General features: G+C 41.3%; 1 protein-coding gene across 10 annotated transcripts in view; it reads right to left on the bottom strand.

Annotated features, from left to right (window-relative positions):
• fat1a (FAT atypical cadherin 1a) overlaps positions 1-11,024 on the bottom strand; it is a 79,420-nt gene extending 68,396 nt beyond the window's left edge. For 5 of the 10 annotated variants that reach the window (XM_044188266.1, XM_044188275.1, XM_044188259.1 and 2 more), the window contains exons 1-2: positions 9,067-9,235; positions 4,290-7,579 (exon numbers count right to left, since the gene is read on the bottom strand). In XM_044188266.1, coding sequence (XP_044044201.1) covers positions 4,290-7,551 — 3,262 coding nt within the window. In that variant the 5' untranslated portion in view covers positions 7,552-7,579; positions 9,067-9,235. Of the gene's footprint in view, positions 1-4,289; positions 7,580-9,066; positions 9,238-10,818 lie in introns of those variants that run through there. The other 5 variants (XR_006377065.1, XR_006377064.1, XM_044188302.1 and 2 more) reach the window with 3 other exon arrangements.
• Positions 11,025-21,205: the final 10,181 nt, after the last annotated feature.

Consider the following 21,205-nt stretch of genomic DNA (forward strand, 5'->3'; position numbering starts at 1 on the left):
TGCAAACAGCTTCAAGTGAAGGGCAATGCATATATTATCCAACAAGAAAGGGCAATGCATACATTATACAATCAGCATCTGCGTCTCAACTAGACTGAACACATTCTGCTCTGGTCACTTTGTATACTGGATATTTTCACTTCAAGCTGAGACACAACTTGCTTTGAACACATTTTCAAAGTAAGTTGTGTCTAGCTCCATACCAACACCTCCACGACAATATAGCCTTGAGTTAATCTTTACTTTCAAGTGGAGATGCACAAATTGATTGTCCTGTGACCTACGTTAGTTGATATTCACTCAAGAATTGGATGATATGGCATAACATTTATATCACAGTATATTGATCTAAGTAGCTCAGCGACAGACTGATCCATCTTGACATCTACATACCTAATGTACATGGATGCACATGTGTATGTAATGATATTCAATATCTACAGAAGAGAGATAGGTATAATAATATGGGTAATAAATATAGGTATAACACTTGGCTTAACAGCAATGTAGCTTTACTCTTCCTTTATTTCCAGGGAAGTGTATCCGAGTAGTGTGGCTTTCTTGTCCAAAAGCAAAGCCAAGGACATCACTGTCACAAATCCTTCAACTCAAACCCTCAAGACGTTTTTCACCAAACTCCATCATGCAGCCTGAAATGAAGTCGTGCAATGATTTATTTAAAAGGGCTGAAAAAGGCCTCCTGTGAAGGTGGCCCTTTCCCATATTCCTGCAATTGTCTGACTGAGCTTTTGATGAGCTTCCTGATTTGCACAATCTCCCTTAGTCATCCCAGATGATAGGAAATGAAAAGACGGTTACTCACGCAATAAACAAAACAACCCGCCTGTTATATCTGTTGATTGTTGCCTGATCTAAGGTGTGTCAGGTTGAATGTGAGTCAGGTGTACTTTGAGGAGTGGAGACTTAAGTGCTTAAGTTCATCATGATAAGCATTGTTTTATTGCTAGTCTGTTTCGACTAGCACTGTAAGCAGACCTCAGATGGGTTCATGTATTTATTCACCTGACAACTGTTGGTAGTGTTTGTATATCTTTCTTTCTTTGAAAAATCAGTTGACCCTGTGATGGCACATACTTCTTTGGCTATATTTAATTTGTGGGCCCTGCACAAGGAGTTATAATCCTCACAACTTTCTTCATTACTGACCCACATACAGTATGCAGTGCTCTTTTGGATAACTCTGCAGCCACACTGTCAACTGAGGGTGTGTGTCCAGCCAGAGAGTGCTAGAATCTTTTAAAAAATGTTTTCCATGGTTTTGGAGCGCCAGCTGCAAAGCCTTTCTGAAGACGAAATGGGTTAAAAAATGTCATTCGCCACACTTGCCTCTTCAAAACTGGCATGAGCCCTTGAAAATCCGGTTGACCTCTAGTGCCCAAACATGTAAAGCTGTAGCCAGCCATTTATGGCATACGAGCTCTCACAAGTAAAGTGTATGCTTCCTCCCCAGCACAAAATGGTGGAGAAACAAAGTACACTGGTGGTTGGTGAAGGAACTCAAACCTCTCGCAAACTGTGAGATGCAGATATATTTAAGATATATACTCAAAAGTTAGTTGAATAACCCCAGGCTAAAAGCTAATGCTGGACTTTTATTCAACAGTAGAATGTCCAGCTTGCTCTGTTTCTGCTGAGTCTCCAAGTTAGTTAATATGTTAAACATAAGCACTTTTAGTATATCAAAGTTCAATTTTTTTGCTCAGAGTCTTTTAGGTCCCAATCATATAAAATGGCTTCACTATTAGCAAATTTTCTGATTAAAGCTAGGAATTGGTCCACAGCATGGGAAGGGGCCCAGAAAAGAGTCTTGATAACAGTAAGTTTAAATTAAGATGGCACCAAGCCAGTGGCCACAGTGCTTTTAATAATACAGAGAATGTCTGGGCAAACAGTTGCCATGGACTCCCTGAGCAGTCTAACAGAAAATGAACCATATCTGGAGACGTGGCTTGCATACAAGGGTTTTACTTGAAATTTGTGTAAATGAGAAAAGGATGGCATTCAGTAAACACCAATCACGAACACCACTTTTACATTTAATAGCTATATCTGACAAACAAATAACTTGTTTGTTCCTTGCGTGGTTTGGGAACATTGGTAAAGTGGGTAGCAAGCATGGCTTGTTCTAAAATACAACCTTTGTTCAGATTTGTTAGATACACCTACTCTGAGAATCACTCACTGTCTTGTTGCATCAACCACCACAGAGTGCAATGATTTCCACAGCAACACTTCTTTACCCACAAAGTAGTATTGTTGTTACTGTGTTATTGTGGATGCCACTTTAAGAGGAATAGCTGAAAGAATAGTGATTTATCCTGTGGTGATAGAACAAAAACAGCACTACAACATAGATAAAAGCATGCAATAGACTGATGTAGTCTTAACAAACACAACTGCATGGGTTTAGAATTACAAGTGTCAAGTAAAACAGGAAAAGACGTGAACAGTCTGCCCTCACTCCTTCCCACAAATTCCATAAATGAAGGTGTGTGGCTCCTGGCATTTTTCCTCCCACCACTTTTTCATTTGTTTTCTAATTTTAAACCATTTTAAAACATTCTGGTTAAGATTCACAACATGCAGCTGCAGCACTGAGTATATAGTGGGGTGTGCACCCGTGCTTATATTTTCCTTTTAGAAGCAAAATATTCTAAATGCATATGGTAGCCTTAAAAACCGCACCCTTCATCTAGTGAAATCATAGGAGGGGCATCACCACCTTGGCTGTATTTAGTTGTCTACTGACCTCAGATGTAATCTATAATAACAGGACCCAACCCAGGACAATCCTATCATTGCACCTCCTGATAATCACTTAATATAGGCCTCTGGGATTAAGTGGAAGATCAGACCTGGCTCCCTGAATCTGTACCCTACAGAGGATTTAGAGTTAGACATGGACTAGCCGCTGGCCTGCGTGTGGCCCTATCAACACTAATACTGTAGTACTGCAGTCCATCTTAAATCTACGCTATTCCTTGCAAAATTACAGTTAATTTAGTACATAAATAGGAAGAAACTGAACTAAAACTACACAGAACAGATCTTGTAGCCTAATTCTTGTATGAAAGTATAAACAGTCACTAGTTCAAGCATTAAATATCGCAGCATCTCTGTTCATAAAACAAAATCTCATTACAAATCAGACATCCAACCACTATGACAGAAACAATCACAAACACACCACAGCTGACACACAGCCCTGGAGGACAGATCCTTCATAAAGCCTCATCTCCTCATGCTAAATTTACCAGGCACAATAAAGTATTTCCCAACAGGTTCACTGAGGAGACTTCCTGTCAACTTATTGAATAATTCACATATATCTGATTCATAATAAACATTAAACTAAATATATAAACCACTTTTAGAACAGTAAAAGTCAGCAGCAGACTAATAAATTGTATTTCCAGCTTTCTTATGTAGATATGAACTTTTGAGGTAACATGTGCCAAGAGAAATCAATGTATTATGCATTAAGTTTCACTGCCTCATTTAGACATTAAATATGTATAATGCAGAGAGAAATTTAAATTCAAATGGGGAAAAAAGTCACATTAAGCCGCCAGAGAATGTGGCTACATGGTTACCAAGCTTAAAAAGGAGGGCAGCATGCCAAGTCCAAAACATCCAAATCAGGTGATGCTGGGTTTTGGGTAGGAAGTCCTGGAATTCCAGACTGCTTATTTTAAGCTAATTTGAGTCAGCTGTTAAAATCATTCTGGGCAGCTGAGCAAGTACTAACATATTTTCTGCAACATAATATGAAAGACGCAAGCAAATCCTGCCTTTAGTACAATATTGAAAATATACTGTTATAAAAAAGTTGTTTTTTTTTATTAAATGCTATTAGAATGTTTTAACCTTGGATCCAACAGACCATTTTCCAAGTTGAAAGTATTTAAAGGAGGAGTATGTATTCATACAGTGAGAGCATAACTGCGGAAAGAGGAGATGAAATCACTCGGAATCTTCTTAGTACCACAGTAACTACTCAGGAATGTCCACACAGGTCTGAGAGACAGCTGGCCCAACTGTTCCTGCCACCAATTCTCCCAAAGAAGAAAAATGACTGGAATCAGGAACCTTACCCGTCTCCTGGAAGACTCCCTTTACCTCATTGTTCTACGCAGTGACATGACTGAATAAACTCTAGCTACATAAAACGTTCCTCATGCAAATGATGTCCAGCTGATGCATGCCTAGCTCAGATTTTAACAAAAGCTTCAGATAGCTCTATAGTGACACTGAAAAAAGAGACTCACCGGTTTCCTCATCGATGGTAAATATCCCCAGGCCGGATCCATCTCGTATGGAGTATCGAATCTCTCCATCTTGTCCTCTGTCTTCATCTTCAGCTGTTACAGTCATCACTGAAGTCCCCACAAGTGCATCCTCTTTTATAAATCCCTTTTCCACAAATGATCGGAACAAAGGTCTGTACAGATTCTCGTTCACATCCACCACGTCCACCTCAATGAAACAGGTTGATGACAAGGATATGGGCTTCCCTTTGTCTTTAGCTTTTGCCGTCAGATTGTACACTTGTTTTGTCTCATAATCAAGATTTTGCACAATCCGCACAGCACCGCTGAGTTTGTCTACTTCAAATTTCCCGTCTCCGTTATCAATAAGGCTGTATCGTACCTGACTGGATGGTCCAATATCGGGATCATGAGCCTCCAGCCACATAATTACAGTACCGATAGGAAGGTCTTCCCTCACCTTCACGCGATAGTTAGGGGGGACAAATTTTGGTGGATTATCATTCACATCTTCCAAGGTGATTTTAAGCGGCACTGTGGACACCAACTGAGGCTCGTTCACTGCCTGGTCACGTGCCGCGATCTTCAAGATATAAACTGGTTGGAGCTCGCGATCCAGCGGCTTTGTCACAGTCACCACACCGGTCTCCTCATTGATCGCGAAATGATCTGTGCCTCCCAAAATTGAATACTTCACAACTCCATTATCCCCTTGATCCTTGTCTGTCGAATCCACCTGGATAATTTCCGTTCCAACAGGTGTGCTCTCACTTATTTCAACTGAATATGAGTCTCGCAAAAATTGAGGGCTATTATCATTGGCATCTAGGATCTTAACACCCAAGAGGCGTGATGAGGATTTCTGTGGTATGCCAAGATCATAAACTGTGATGTTGAGGGTGTAATAGTCTGTCGTTTCCTTGTCAAGAGGAGAATACACCAAAAGCCAACCGGTTTCCATATCTACTATGAAGCGGCTTTCTGTGTCTCCTCCTGAAATAACGTACACCAGTTTCGCATTGAAGCCACTATCTGAGTCTGTGGCACTTAAATGGACAATCCGGGCCCCAACAGGGAGATCCTCTTTAACTTCAATAACACTAGGGAAAGACTCTGCAAACTGAGGAGCGTACCGGTTGACTGAGTGAATGTCCATTAAGTTGTCATCTGGCTCAGCTTGCGTGTGGATTTTGCTGCCTTGAAGTAGCTTTTCAGCCAACATGGTGGCAACACCAGTTTCAACACATTTTAACTGGACAGGCTTGCGTGCTGTGATGACAGTTATGTTCATGATCATTGGCTGAGTCTCGTGTTCGCCGTCCGTCGCAACGATTTGTAAACTATGAAAGGACACTTTAGCTGCCTCTCCCTCACTCAGCGTGTGCTTCAGTGAAAGCACGCCAGAGTTTGGGTTCAGTTCAAACAGATCAAGATCATTCCCAGCTTTAATATTGTACCGTACTAGCTGCAGTTCATCAGCATCTATGGCAGACACTGTTGTTATCTGCTCTCCCACGCCGTGATCTCTCGGCACAGTCACTTCACAGTCTACATTTTCAAACAAGGGCTTATTGTCATTCAGGTTATTTAACGTTATGGTGACTGATGCCTCCACCTCTCTCCGGAAAGGGGATCCCCAATCTGATGCCCTGACTCTGAGATTGTAAATCCTTGGCATGAGCTCATAATCTAGGACCTCTGAGGTACTGATGACACCAGAGAAGTAGTCGATGACAAACGGTTGAGGGCTCAGATTGGTAATGCTGTAGGTCACATAGCCATTCTCGCCTCTGTCTAGATCAGTGGCTTTAACCGTTACCACACTGGTCCCAATCGGTACATTCTCATCAACACCGGCCTTGTAAGATGTCTGCTGGAACTCAGGTGCATTGTTGTTCACATCAGTCACATCAACGATCACTTTTGTTGCCGCTTTTTTGTCACTGGTGATTACGTCTAGCTCAAATCGGGGGGCAAAATCAGCATTGATTGGTCCTGCAGTGCTGATTAAGCCAGTATCTGGATTGATAGTAAATCGGTTTTTGTCAGATTTGTGTCTAAAGGCGTATTTTAGCTGTGGATACTTTGGCACGGCTGTTACCATAGTGACAGGTGTATGAAGAGGGGCAAATTCACTCAGATTGACTCTGTAAATGGCCTTTTCAAATATAGGAGGGCCCACTTTGAACTGTGCCGAAGTGACATGTACCAATTTAGCAGATGAAAATTGAGGAGGGCTGCCTTTGTCCTTCGCCTGTAAAGTGAGGTTGTATCCAAAAGGCTGACTGTCCCAGTCTACATCTTTGACTGCTTTTATTTTATACTCTTTGCTCCCGGGGCTGGTTCTCACAGCCTTGAACTGTTGAAGAGGGTCACCGGCCACAATACTCAATGATGCTATCTCTCCATTTGCTCCCTGGTCACTGTCCTCCACTGTCACAATAGCGTAGGTGGGGTCACGGTCTGCATCAGAGGGGGCTAAGGTTACGGCGGTGATTACAGGTGCATGCTCATTGGCCTGCTCCACCCTCACTGTGAGTTTGGCCATGCTACTGAAGCCACTGCTACCGTACAGCTTCATCCCTCTGTCCACTGCAAGAATCTCCAAAACGTACAGCTTTGTCTCAGAGTAGTCAAGTTTGCCAGTAAGTGTCACCACACCGCTTGTTGGATGAACTGCAAACATGTCCGTCCACTCTCTGAAACTATAGTAGTATTCTCCATTCGTACCGATATCTGCATCCGTTGCCGTGACCTTGGCCACACTTGTGCGTATGGCCGTGTTCTCTGGCAGAGAGATGCTATAGGATGTTGGCGAGAAGAGAGGCCTCAGATCATTGGTGTCCAGTACCTGTACCCTTACTCTAGTGCGACACTCCAAATTAGTGCTCCTCTCTGAAGCTTTAACAGTCAGCAAGTAGTGGTCTTTAACCTCCCGGTTCAGAATGGCTGTGCTGCCTCCTTTGGTCCTTATTCGCAAAAAACTGAAATCTCCCAGCAGATAGTCCTCTGCCTTGAATAAGTTGTCATTGTCTCCAGAGATGATTTTGTACCGTATCTCCCAGGCTGGGTCTGTGATATACATCCCCATCTTGGTGTGACTCTCTAAGTAAGTCTTAGCAGCAGAGTTCTCATATATGGTGGCATTGTAAATAGAGTGGGTGAATTGCATGGAGGCAGCCCTCATCATCCTTTGGTTCGCTGTGCAGCCACAGAGGAGCTGCAGGAGCAGCACAAGCAGTGAAACCAAATGCTTCCCCATTATCGTACCGTGATCTTCACAGAACCACCTTGAAACAAACAAAATGTGAGTGTGTTAGTATTATAACACTTTAGCACACAATACATTTAGTACATAAAACTGTAATTACAATTAATGGAATAAAACATTGAACATAGTCTAAAGATAGTCTAAATGCTGAAAACCGTATTCCTTTCTTCACTGTGCACTTTCCCAGACTCCTTTAAATGTCACAACAAGTGATGTCTGGGCTGATAAATGGCTAAATAGGTTCCATGTGGAAATAAGATCAAGCAGAACAGTCAGTCGGGTGTCGAGATCTAAACCTGCACTGCTCCCATGTCTGTACAATGCCAGATGGCAACTATGTGCACTTCATAAGAGAGGAGCCTAATGCATCCAAACATCAGCTTAATGAGCTCAGAGAAAGAACTGTCAATCTTTAATTTCCTTGTAGAGGCAAAAATGTTTTCAATGTAAGACTGCACATTTAATACTGCTTTTTTTTTGTTCACCCACTAAGGATTTTTTAAAAATCGGATTTACACAAGCAGCAACAATTACACTAACTTACAATGATACTGGACTTTTTACTGGAATACAGCAAAACCAAACACAAGGGTGCTCCTTTCTCTCTCATCGAGCTACACTCACTGTTAAAACCACAGAGGAGATGACTATGAAACTGCTTTCAAATTGCAGATTCATTCGTTCACAGCCGCTTTGGGCTACAGCGTCTCGGGCTGCGTGGGAGTCCGTACAAAGGCAAATAAAAGCAGGACGTTGCTGTCTGCGCAGGAGTGCTCTGTACAAAACCCTACATTATTGACTTTTGGAGTGTCAAAATGACCCGAGCAGGGTTTAGTTATTAATGCTTTATGTGGCGTTAATAAGTGACAGAGTCTAGCTAAAGTCACCTTAAATCTGAAACTATCGCCTGCAGGTACAAAGGAACCATCTGCTTGTGGGCGACCATTGTAAAAATTCCAAGAAAAACTAAAACTTCTAGTTTTTTTTTTATACATAGACCTACGACATAAAATAAAAAAAGATTTAGCAGTTGCTGAATTCGTTTTCTCTGCAACCTCTAACTTGCTTTCATTAAGAAAAAAATAAAATGTTTCAAGAAAATAAGTTAGGTGCCTCCAGACTATTTCATTTCTAACCCCATCCCCCAACTAAAACCATTCACCTCATGAAACGATGGCAGCCGTGCGCTGAGCAGAAATTTCCTCCAAAAAACACCCCACACTTTTCCAACACAGCACAAAACAACGAATAAACTATTGTCAGTATGAATAATAAACATTAAACCCCCCCTGTTTAACTAAAACGACACTAAACCACTAGTTTTCTTAAGGCTAAACTTCCCCAAAGAGCCAGAGAAAGCAGCGGCGGCTGGTTTCTTTCACAGCACCGCAGCTCACAATAGCCGACCTAATCTATCTCAACTTTTTTACACGTTACACAGATGCCGAAGCTAAACCGCCGCTGACTAAAAGGGACCACCGGGTACAAAAACAACGATTCACGTACCTCTTCTATTATTAATTTCGTATATTTGGAGGTTTTGCATGTAGTTTATGTAGTCCGAAGCTCGGCATGGTAATACGTGGACTTGTCTCCTCTCCGTTACTCCATGCAGCACCACCAGGCAGCCTCTCTCTTTCCCCTCACTGCTTGCCTTTCTCTCCCACACTGGATCTGCCCGGTATCTCTCCGCGCTGCGCACGTCCGGATCTACTTACCGGCTGGCAGCAGGATAAGACCTTCTCGCTCTGAACCCGGGACCAGAGTAGCCCACTTTGATTTACTGTGGCTGCATTGTATATTTATTTAAAATATTCTGAAAAAGCCCAAAAGGCTGTGCTCAGCTAAATCAGATTAATCTTAAATCTCGTAACCACCACTTCACCTATACCCCCAAGGTAGCCTTTTCTTTAGTATGGGCGTCTTTTTACTGAAATTAGGCTATTTGTTACTAAAACGTTCAAACCCCGTACATCCGCCATGGGGGCCATGTTGAGTATTACTATACAGCCGACCTGCAGAATGTAAACTGTTATTCCTTTATTGCTCTAATTGCTCATTGTGACCGTGTAAGGGCTACTGGCCTAATTTTCTCCCTGATGTGACTTTTTTTTTTCCATATGTGAATTCTAGTTCAGTTCCATGTATTTTTCCTCATCTTTGCTTATCATTACAGAGAGAGATATTAAAACAACCTACAAGAAAATCATGCTGCGGTCAGGGCACGGCACGTGAGATATCCCTACAAAGGGCACAACCTTATGCTGCCCAAACGGGACTGCCCTTAATCCAATATTCACCTCTTCAGCTGCAGTCCAAACCGTTTATGTGCCGTGACGAGGTTATTTGGTGAAAAATAACAACGGTGAGTTTAGTGTGACCTCAAGCTGGTGGTGAGCAAACAAACACTATAAAGATAGTTTCAATTAGACAATAATTTATGCTCGCTGTACTGAAAAATGACCCGTGCATTCACATCATAATTTTGTTGTCAGCATAAAACGGTGGATAAACTCTATTTTGCAAATTAAATCGCAGTTGAGGGCATCCCTGATGATAAATCGCCTAATAATACTTGCAAATTCAAAGTTCCTCGCGCGTGTTGTTGCATTTTATGTGTTTTAACATCAATTCTGGAGATTATTCTTCTCATTATTCTTATTAATGTAATTGTTTTATAATAGCCTTGGTTAGGCTGAAAATGTAGTGCCCAGCGGTGCGTCCCAGGGTTTGTATTTTGGCATTAGAGCAGGGTGACTGATGGTGGAGGTACACTCGCCATTTAGACGCTGATCCCATCAACCCCCCTCCTCACACAGTCACGCTGACTGCTTCTCAGACCAAAGCTGCACCACATTCCCTCCACAGGAACTCAGGAGTATGGCTGCTATGCGATTGATGGCGCTGTCTCACTGCTCTTGCCCGGACTGCAGTGATACAACTGGTGCGCCTGCAGAAAGCCTGTGCTGCATACAGCATGACAACCTGTCAACTTGTACTGCTCCTGTCTGTCTATGTCTGTGTGTGTGTGTGTGTGTGTGTGTGTGTGTGTGTGTGTGCAGGGGCGCGTGAGTGCGCTAAGCGCGCGTATTTGTGCATTGGTTTGTTTGGCACAAGTCAGACAGAAACACTCACTTTTCGTCAACGCCCTCTAAAAGATGTTTTAAGTTGAGCACAAAGTTTTAAGAGTCATTTTGAACCTCCTTTAGAAACAAAACCATGAGCCCATGTCTTCTAATTTTACTCAAAGCTACTCACCACACCAGCTGGATGATCGCCGGCTTCCGCTCCAAACTTCACATAAATCCTGGCAGTTTTTGGTAAATATTTTTTGCGAGCATCTCTCAGATGAGGGAGGCTTCTGTTTGTGAGAATCCGTCACCTTATTCCTCTTCAGCCCCTCACAGTTGTCAGAGCCTTCTGTTCCGATCCGCTCTGAGCCACAGAGTCATCACACTTGGTGGCTTGATACAGTAGAGCTGTAGGCTACGGTTTGCCTCCCTCATCTCCTCCACAACGGTTCAGGTGGAGTTGCATACTGTTGCTGCCTTCAGGTGATATCGGAAATATCGCAACCCTGATAAGAGCGCACAAGAAGACAAAAATAGTGAAGAAATGGCAAAGTCCTTGCCTACATTACTCCCGTTTGGAAACGAGACAGAGCTACTGAGGGGGGGGGGGGGATGTCTTTGATTATTATATAAAAGCAGAAAGCAGAAAAAAACATACAGGCTTGTTTTTGTTTTGGCTTTCTGCTTTTATCTAATTATTTGTCAGGCAGCTAAATCCCACCCAGTCTAATGAATTAATTAAAAGATGAATTGTAAGTCTGATGCAAATTTTCTCATTCAGCATAGTTTGATGCATTTCTTATAGAAACAGCCATTGAATATATGTTTTGTTTGCTATACCAAAAGCACTTGAAAGTCATTTGAAAAACCACAAAGTTTGAAAGTAGGAGCATATCAGATCTCCTTAAAGGCATCCAGGATTTGACACCTTCAGCTTGAGAAAGGCTCTGACGTCACGGATTCCTCTCTCATTCCATGCATGCACAGCTCAGTGTGTTGCCTGCAGTTTGGCTGTGTTTATTCTGTCCAAAATCTAAGCAACCGTCCTCACAGCAGTTTTTAGTTGTTGTTTTTTTTTATCGCTTTCTCAATTCATTCTGTTTCATGAATTGTGTTCTTCTGCCCTTTTGAGAAACCCCCATGCAGTTTTAATAGTGATCAGTGAATGCACTTGAGCATCTGAGAAGCAAATGTCTTCATTCAACTCCTCAAACACGTGGTTAGCGACTAAACTCGACACCATGCTGTGAAGTGGCTGCCAAAAAATGCCAGAGCAGAGAGGGCTGTTTCGAGCCGGGGGTCCAGCGTGAGAATCTCTGCCTAATGTCCATTCAGCACCGGCTCATTAAAGTCACATTTGCCCGCAGGCTGAGTAAATGAACAAGACCTATGGGTTTGGTGTGTGTGCATCTGAGTGTGTGTGTGTGAGAGAGAGAAGGAGAGGAAGACTGAGCTTGTGTGTCAGAGAGCAAGTGTGTAATGTTTCATCTCTCTTTTCTCTCTTGGTCTCCCCTCTGTCTCGCTCCCAGTTTCGTCCTAGACAATGTAAGCTATGTGAAACAGCTTTTTTCCTCCCTCCCCTCTGATCTGCCTGTAAAGCTTTAATTGAATTCAGGTCAGGTGATGCCCAGGGCTGGTTCCACTGCTTTGATCTCACCAAGTGTTTGCAGTACTGGCTGCTGGGGGTCAGGTCCTAGTGCCTTATAGACCTTATGGATGTATAGTGTTTGCATTGGGGAACAACTCCAGCCCCTTAATAACGACTTAAATCAACTACATAGAGAGAATTCTATATGAATTCAGGAGGCACAGAGGACTAACATTTTGCAGCCAGGTGATTGATTTTCTTTTTTATGTCACTCTGACTGTGTGTCTGACACTATAATGTGACTGGTTGACGACTGACTCATCAGTTATGTCTCCTGTGCCATACTGGTGTGAAAGTCACTACATGTCAGTCATCAGTCTAAAGGCCTCATTATGACAGAGTCGACAGTATATAGGATATCGCATATTTACTCTCATGTAACACACTGCAGGCTCAATTTCCTCTTAAAATCATACTAATCCGCTACAGATTGTCCTCATGTTGTTGAGAGATGTTAGGAACGGGCACGTACTGGCGTGCTGAGTGAGTTACTTCTTCTTTCCCCTGTGACTAATGTCTTAAGCTGTAGGTTCCCCCTGCAACTTGAAACTGGATAGAGATCAGGAAAAGACACAGATGATTTGTAGTGCGCCTGCAGCAATAGAGCACCCAGGTATCTGTTTCTCCCACCACCCAATCTGTGTAGAATCTGAATCCTGAGGCAGAGCTTAACTGTAAGAGAAATTAGAATAATTCAATATCCAACCTCAGGTAAAGACACTGACCCTCCCAGCGCTGGCGCTACCTGTTCTTAAGATGACCCTTTGTGCAAAAAGAGAATGCATTATCGCAAAATGAACCCAAAAAACTTATATTTTGGGCTTCAAAGTTAAGCTTTATTTTGTCACTCATTGTACCTGACACTATTTTGGTGGGTTTTTTTTTTTTTTTTTTTTTTAGAAAATAACAGACATTTGGGGAAATAATAACAGGAAATAATAAACAATTGACATTTCCCCTGCAGCTGGAGACAAACTGCTGTGCTCTGAAAATAAAGTCTTCTGCTGCCTCAAGCAAAGTAGGAGATTATCTTAGCAAAGCCCCTTGGTTGTAGAAGCTTCCGTAATTACCTAAAGAAATGACACAAGAATACACTGTGCTATATCTGGAGCAACCTGTTTGGAGAGTTAACATTACTGCATTATTTATTTGGTGTTGTTACTTTATAAGAGTATGCAAGTGACAAATAAAACATGTGAAATAGATTAGTGCACTTCTCTCTGCATGCGAGGCTATCGTGAAAACCTGCCCCGTGTCCTTGGGGAAATCAATAGCCCCCTTTTTTGTCCTGCTTCTAAACTCTATATTTGAGTTGCATTTCAAAGCTCTTTGTTATTCACTGGTCCATAATCCAAATAAGATGGCCGTCCCGGGAGATGTCCCCAGGTGGATCAAAGTAGTACACTCACACATGTATTGTAAACAGACTGTTCGCCTTATTAACCCTGAGAACAAAGTCCATCTAGTCACCCAAGAAGAAAGAGGGCACTGATGATGATTTCATCTTTTTAATATTTTATTACATTGAATTATACTTTCTGTATTTTGACAATACAGAAAAGTGTGACACAATTTTGCCATCTATCTAAATACAAAACTGCTGATACTACTAAATTGTAAACCACTTGCAAGCAATATTTAAAGGAATACTTAGACATTTTGTCTTCTTATCTAACTCAGGAATAAGAAAGCGAATAAGATTATTTCCTAACATGTTGAACTATTCTGGGAATGTGCAAATTTAAACAAAGTGTGGGTTAGATGAGATAATTGATACCACTCTTGTACCAATGTACAATAAATATGTAGCTGTGGGCAGCAGTTGGTTTGCTTACCCTTGCATATTAACTGGAAACAGGAGGAAACAGCTAGCCTGACACTGTCCAAAAGTCACAAAACCTGCCTACCAGCACCTGTAAGGCTTATTAATTGGCACATTATATCGCATTTGTTTAATCCTTACAAAAACTTAACTGTAAAACTGACAGTTTGTGTCAATTAGTGAGGTTTAGATGGTAAGCAGATTTTGTTACCTTTGGGCAGAGCCAGGCTAGCTGTTTACCCCTGTTTCCAGTCTTTATTCTAAGCTAAGGCTGCTATCTGTAACTTCATATTTAAAAGACAAACATAAGAGTGGTATCAATCTTCACATCAAACTCTCGACCAGAACGTCAATAAGCGTAATTCCCAAAATGTCAAAACGATTCCATTAAGCTGATCAGGGAAGTATTGTAAATGGTCTTGTTTAATCATGTAGCTCAGATGCATTGAAACATCTTTTTTCCTCACTTCTTTTATCACCTTTCCTCCTCTCTTCTAGAGACTCTGGCCTCTGGAGTGCTGATTGACTGGCTGGTAGAGTTGGTGGCTCGGGGAGATAATATCTTTGAAGAGTCTTGAAGAGTGCTAAACATATCATGACTGCTTACCATATGCAGTGCAGTCTATCTGTGCAGTGTCAGTGCAGTGCAAAAAGCTGAAGAAGAATACATGTTTATGATTCAGTATAAAGTAATTTAATCTGCTTTTACATGCAAACTAACTCTGGTTCTGCAGTATATATGTTATTGTCACACATAAGCAGCACAGCAACATACAGAATGTGGTTACATTTTTTCTGAAGCACACCTTCTTCAGCTTTCTGTCTTGAGAGGCCAGCTCATGGGATGTAATATACTGTATAAAGGCAGTGGGGGATAGACAAAAAATTGAACACAACACTGAATTATATTTTTGATGTACTGTATTCCACCAGTAATTTTTTCCCCTTGCTAAATCCTAATCCCACAGAAATTGTGTCGGGATTATACACAAAAGGCACATTTTGGACATGGATTTGCATGGATGGATTAGTAAAACCTTGTAATGGAGGCTCGTGTTTGTGGAGAAACCTCCATCTTCTTGTTGTTGCACATTAAAATGATGCAGCACTCCACGTTAACACACATTACTCATCTCCCACCCTGGGAGTACAGATAATTTCTCATTGCTATAAAAGTTGTGAATTTGTATATATCAGAAAGAAACAGATGCCCAAGTCAGGAAAATTTTGCTTTACAAGGACAGTTTCACATGTCAACAAGCCACTCAAAACAACAGACACCCAATGCTGTATGCTCATTTACAGCTTACAGCTTTAAGACAGTGATACAGAGGATTGGAAGTGCTTTGAACCCCTGAGGATGATGTTGCCTTTCACTCTCACCCAGCCCACAGTTTCCCTTGAACAAACCGGCGCTCAGAAAACAGAAAATTGCAAATAAAATGAAACCATTAAGTACTTCACAGCGTATTCATTTGGGCTCCACAAGACACCGCCTTGCTCTTCAGTCGCATTCTTTGTACAAAAACAAGCCAATCATAGTCCTCTGGCAGTCATGTATTATGTATTTACAGACACATTTGCTTATCTAATAGGAGTCTCAGATTTAGACAGCTTAGGGAATGCCCTGAGGCCCTCACACTGCTTCCTAATCCTCAGATGTGGGGGATGTCTTATCACTCCTGGGAGTGAATAAAAGGACCAAAAGTCCCCCCCCCCCCATTTCTTGTGTACAAAACAGAAAACATTTGTGTGACTAAGTGCTGGAATAATGTATATACGTCCTTGGCACTGTTACAGCAGAGGATGGCTGCTTGGTCCTTGCCTGCAGACAATATTTTGTGTAATCACATCTGTGGCAAACAGACAGGCCTTCATGTTCAGGCCATATCCTTTTTCACAGCAGGTACAAATTAAACTTGTGTAATTGTAGGTGTCTTGTTGCTGAAATCTGCGAATCACCAGTTCTTTGTCACAGGTAACCCAAAACTATGGATCACTTTTAAGCTAAATTAACCATTTGCTAAACCCCTCCCCTAAAAGCATTACTTCCAAGACCAAGGAGCATATGCTTACTGGATTATTTTGTAGGGTTACAGGTTACGTTACAAAAAGCCCCTTTTAGGACTGGGACATCCACTTAATATTAACCCACTATGTATAGTATCACATTAGCGACAATCCTTACTGTAGTGTTCTCATTCGCAAAGCCTTTTCTATTGTAACATTAAAAGTGGAACATACAGTTTGAAAATACAAACAATAAAGCATAACTCTCATCACCATATCCTCCTTGTCAGAGTATGTTTTTTCTGTAAGCTAAGCATCAAAACGTGGTTAGAATTGACAAGATTGCTTTTGTCGACCTCTGTGTGAAATCAGACCCAGCGTTTGAAAAATGACTAAGAATTTCGAGCAATGAATCTGCCCCCGTTATCACTGTAAAGTGCATATGTGCATGAACAGAAAGCTTGGCAGGCATAGCAACAGTAACTAAGGGGGGCACGGCTTAGCGGACGGTAAGTTGATATTTTGTTGTCTTTAGATCAGCATGCGTTTGCCTGTTAATTTGGTTGTCAGATTGCCAGCCAAAAATAATGTTTCATGCTTGCCTCTTGCTCCCCAGAGCTACTAACATTCATGGGACATGAAAGATGTACTCTCATGGGGCATTATGAGCAAGAAACTGACATTGTGAGATGGACATCAGCGCAGTCTCTTCTCCCCACAGACTCGCAGCAGGAAAATAGCAAAGTGCTTCAAATAATCTGCCCTCAGGGCATGTTCAGAGAGGGCTGCTGGTGACCCCAACAGCGTTGTCGTGGTAATAAGGCAATATGTTCCTCTGCATGTGCCTGTATAATGCTTGTTTTTGAAATGTGTTAAACTTATACAGTATATAAATGAACTGGCTCTAAGATACCGACTTTAATTGACGTGCATTTGCGTGTTAAACTCCCCCTCTGCAAGACCCAGAGCTGGAGATCAGTGCCAGGACAGAGATGCAAATCAGTGGAGCAGCAGGCAGAGATTGGCATTCATCAATGTTTGATGGGATTCTTTCTTTCTTAGCAGCAGTCTGGCAAACAGGACAGCATGGAGGGATATGCAAGCGGGAAACACACACAGCCAAACCGCAGCGCAGAGGGTCGTTATCACGTCATGTTTTGTCTAAATCAATATTCCATATGCATTTATTTTAAAAGAATAAAAAGACGCTGAAAGAATAACTCATTCCATTTTCATCAACGTCCTGGTCTCTGCGGGAGCTTGTCAGCTGCTCTATGAGTGAAAGCCCTTGCTTCACTGTCTGTCATTCAATTAAATATAATGGGGTAAAATGTGCCTGCTTGCAGTGCTCAGGGTTATTTTTAATACATCAGTTTCCACCCTCTGCCCCTCAAAGAATGACATCACACACAATACTTGCTGACATTTTGGTAGAAATGGACTTTGGAGCAGGTTTACTCAGTAATCCAATTGCAAAGTTTTTGATTTGTTGGTGCAGAAAAAGCTTGGAACTGGTAATACTTCCATAATATGCTAATTTGGATGTTCAGGTAGTTGCACACATCAGCCAAGTTTGTCAACTGATCATCAATACAACCCCGCATCAGCATAAAAGAGAGATGTAGTATAAGTGGTGCTCATGTTTTACATACTGTATACGGCTTTTTAAACTGAATAAAGCCTTGTGGCAATATAGGTGTAATGCATAATCATTTATGAAGGTGCCTTTAAGCAGGATGCAGGAGTCTTGGGATTAAGATGAAGGTTTCTGAGGCCCAATGTTACGTTTTGTATCCAGATTATGTTTAAATCCATTTGAGAGGGACAGCTGTTCACATCTGGCATCAGAATACTTTTCATGTCATACAGATTAAGAAAATAGGGTACTGCATCTTTAATATCACATGCGACATTCTGAACAGATGTTTTTCAAGTCTGGAGTTGAGTTTCATTTGCTTGCTGTCATCTTGGCAGTTGAAGCCTGAAAATTCAAATTTGGAAATGGGAACAAGCAAACGACAAGCATCAGCTGAGAGTGATAGCCTGAGACACCTGTCAATCAAACACACCTCAATACATACTCCTTAATATGCTCTTATTGAAACAATAATTGTCATAATCACCATGTTAGAAGTTAGCTTTCAGGAGCCTAAATTAATTGGATCCAAACTGAATTAAATCCAAATGTGTTCTCTGTGTTTTGTTGCCAGAGTCACACCAGCATTTGTTAATTTTATGTAAATTCTATTATGAAGACTTCATAGAAATTTTCAATGAAAACCAAAACTACATTGATGGCCTGATCACCAAAAGGACTACAAGGCATTATAGACATTAAATGCAGCATATGGAGACTGCTGAAAGTACATTCATCCTGTTTCTGGCTGCCTTCCCTCAGCCTGCAGTTATTAGCTATTTAGCAGACATTAGACTGGCCCTTGTTAGCTAATGACCTGCCACACACACAACTCTACTGCTGATTCAGCACAGATGTCCGGCCAAAGCGAAGCTAAAGTACTGTACATGACACAACAAGGTGCATTTAAGGAAAATGAACTTCCAGCTGAAATAATACTGAGCTAATACAATTATATGTCATTGTCTGCCTTTGCGCTCACAAAACTGAAAAGTTCACGGTCTGTTTTTTGCTTATCTAATAACAATCACCTCTCAAGTGCATGACCTTTTCTGAGAACAGGGATCAATACAGCTTGCCATGATGCTGCAAACAAACCACTGTTTACTTTACCTTAGCGTATCTTTCACTCATTTAAAAAGGTCAACAGACTCTGTTATACTGATAGGGTGAGAACCCTGCCCTTTCCTTTTTTGGATTGATCTTAAGGTTGCTGCAAAATGGACTGTAGGCCTACTCGCTCCTGCTATCCATCTTTTTCCTGTGTCATTTTGTATGTATTCCCGTGTGTGTGTGTGTGTGTGGATGAGAGAGTTTGTACGGCGCATGTGTGCTCAGGCTTTTGGTACAGTTCATGTATTGTAACACTCTTCAAAGAGATGGGTCAAAACAGTGTTTTATCATCAAGCAGGATTGGCTCCCCTTTGAAGGTCTAACGAATACTTCTTGCAGCCCGGGCCCTCTTTGGGTTTGTGTGCAAAACATTACAGAGGCAGTTGTTGTGGGGGAAGTGGCAACAGCGGCGGCTATTGAAGTTTGGGAAGAATGAAGGCTGAGGATTAGGGTGTTCAAACATCACTGTCCTGTGCAAGCCTTGATATGACTGCACCTGGGAACAGGCTGTTCTGTACAGTGGCAGTTTCCCAGAGTCCACGAGCAGTATTGTCAGTACAACACACCAGTCTCAAAAGAGCTAGAGAAATGAGCACGAACCCTGAAATGTAAAACACGTCTTGTGGATAAGCGTGTAAAGGTGCCACTCATTCACCACAAAATCTGTTATGTGCCAATCATAAAATAATTGCAATATGTTACCTGTATTATTAGCTTAAGCAACCTAATGTATAAAGTTAAAATTTCGTAAAAAGGAAAACTTACACTCAGAGAGAAAAACTTAATTGCAAGCTTACATAAACCATCCATCACCCTGACCTCTGCAGCTTTACTTTCTACCGCTCTATTTCTGTGTCAAACTATTACCTTTTTTGAGGTGCATTGCTGCCATTTCATCCTGTTGGGAGAGAAAAATGTAATTCTCTCATTTTTCTTGAACAGGGGAGGTTAGCATTTTACGAAATTGTGCTCATTTCGTGAAATTGTGGGAGACCAGGCTAGTCTTTGTGATGTCAAAAGGCCGATGTACAAAGACAGATGCCACAAAGAAATTGAAATTGGGTTTGTTACACATTGTAGGAACTGTGCAACATAGATTTGTAATAGCAAGATGTATTGGTTGAGAATGTGAATGAATGTCTGCCATAGTGTTATATAGAGAAATATTATCAAGTAGCTACTCATTACACATGATTTATTTAAAAAAGTAATTAGTTACATAACTTGCTACTTTATGTTCGTTACTCAGCAGAGCTCTATCAAAGGTGCCTTTAAACAACTCCGAAGCCTCCACACTCACACGTCACATCTTCTTTATTTACTGTAACACGTGTAGAAACAGAAAACTAGACATTGTTGTTTAAGCAGCCAGCCAGCTTACGGTTAGGAGGTGTTTACTATCAACAGTTAATGTTAGCTTAGCCCTGGTGACTGACCACATGCAGCACTCCGGAGAATTCCCACCCTCAAATGAAGACTAACCAGCCGAATGTACGCAAAGCTATTGGTGGCTAGCTGTCAGCTAAGAAGACACACAACATTTGAGCTACTAGCAGGCGCATTTCTCCTCTCTTGGTAGAAGCTAACTGCCTCCCACACCTTCTGCCCCTGTGCTAAGCTAACGCTTCTCACAGCAGACTGTCCTCTGAGAGGAAATTAATACAAACTGTCGATCAAGCGTCAAACATAAGTAACTTAGTGTTATTATAAAACAAGTAATCACATTATTTTAATATGTTTTAGTAGAGTTTAGAGGTCTACAATGATCTGAATCATTTCTGAGTTAAATGTACCTGTAGATAATATATTACTTTTATGCCCATATTCAAAATGTTGACATTAAACAAAATCACTCTAATTCATTTAATTAACACAGCCTGCATCACATCCATCATGTCAGAGATGAATTGTACAGGCTCATTTAAAAGGCCTTTTAAAAGGCCTTGGAACATATTGTATTTTATTACATATGGTACTTTTATCTATCCAACTGGCTCTTGCAGTGAGAATGTTGTAACATGGAATCAATCACTTGGTGTACATGATACTCAGCTCACTTTGGCTAATTTTGCTCCCTTGTCCATTCTCTTCTCCTGCAGGTATTGGTGGTAGGTAATTTAAAAGACAAAATATACTTGTATATTATTCAAGTATATTTAATATTAAAGGGTGAAATTAGCCTTGTCACTCTGCAATATAAAGTTAGGTTAGTATAAAACACCTGTAGTTTCCTTAATATATTACACATGCACCTGTTTAGTTAATCAAACACTTAAAGTTTCATGCATGCACTGCATTAGCAATAGTTTTACAGTTTTATTATATTACTTTGACATAAGCAGCAC

This window comes from Siniperca chuatsi, linkage group LG3 (assembly GCF_020085105.1).
Source record: "Siniperca chuatsi isolate FFG_IHB_CAS linkage group LG3, ASM2008510v1, whole genome shotgun sequence".
Taxonomy (NCBI): domain Eukaryota; kingdom Metazoa; phylum Chordata; class Actinopteri; order Centrarchiformes; family Sinipercidae; genus Siniperca; species Siniperca chuatsi.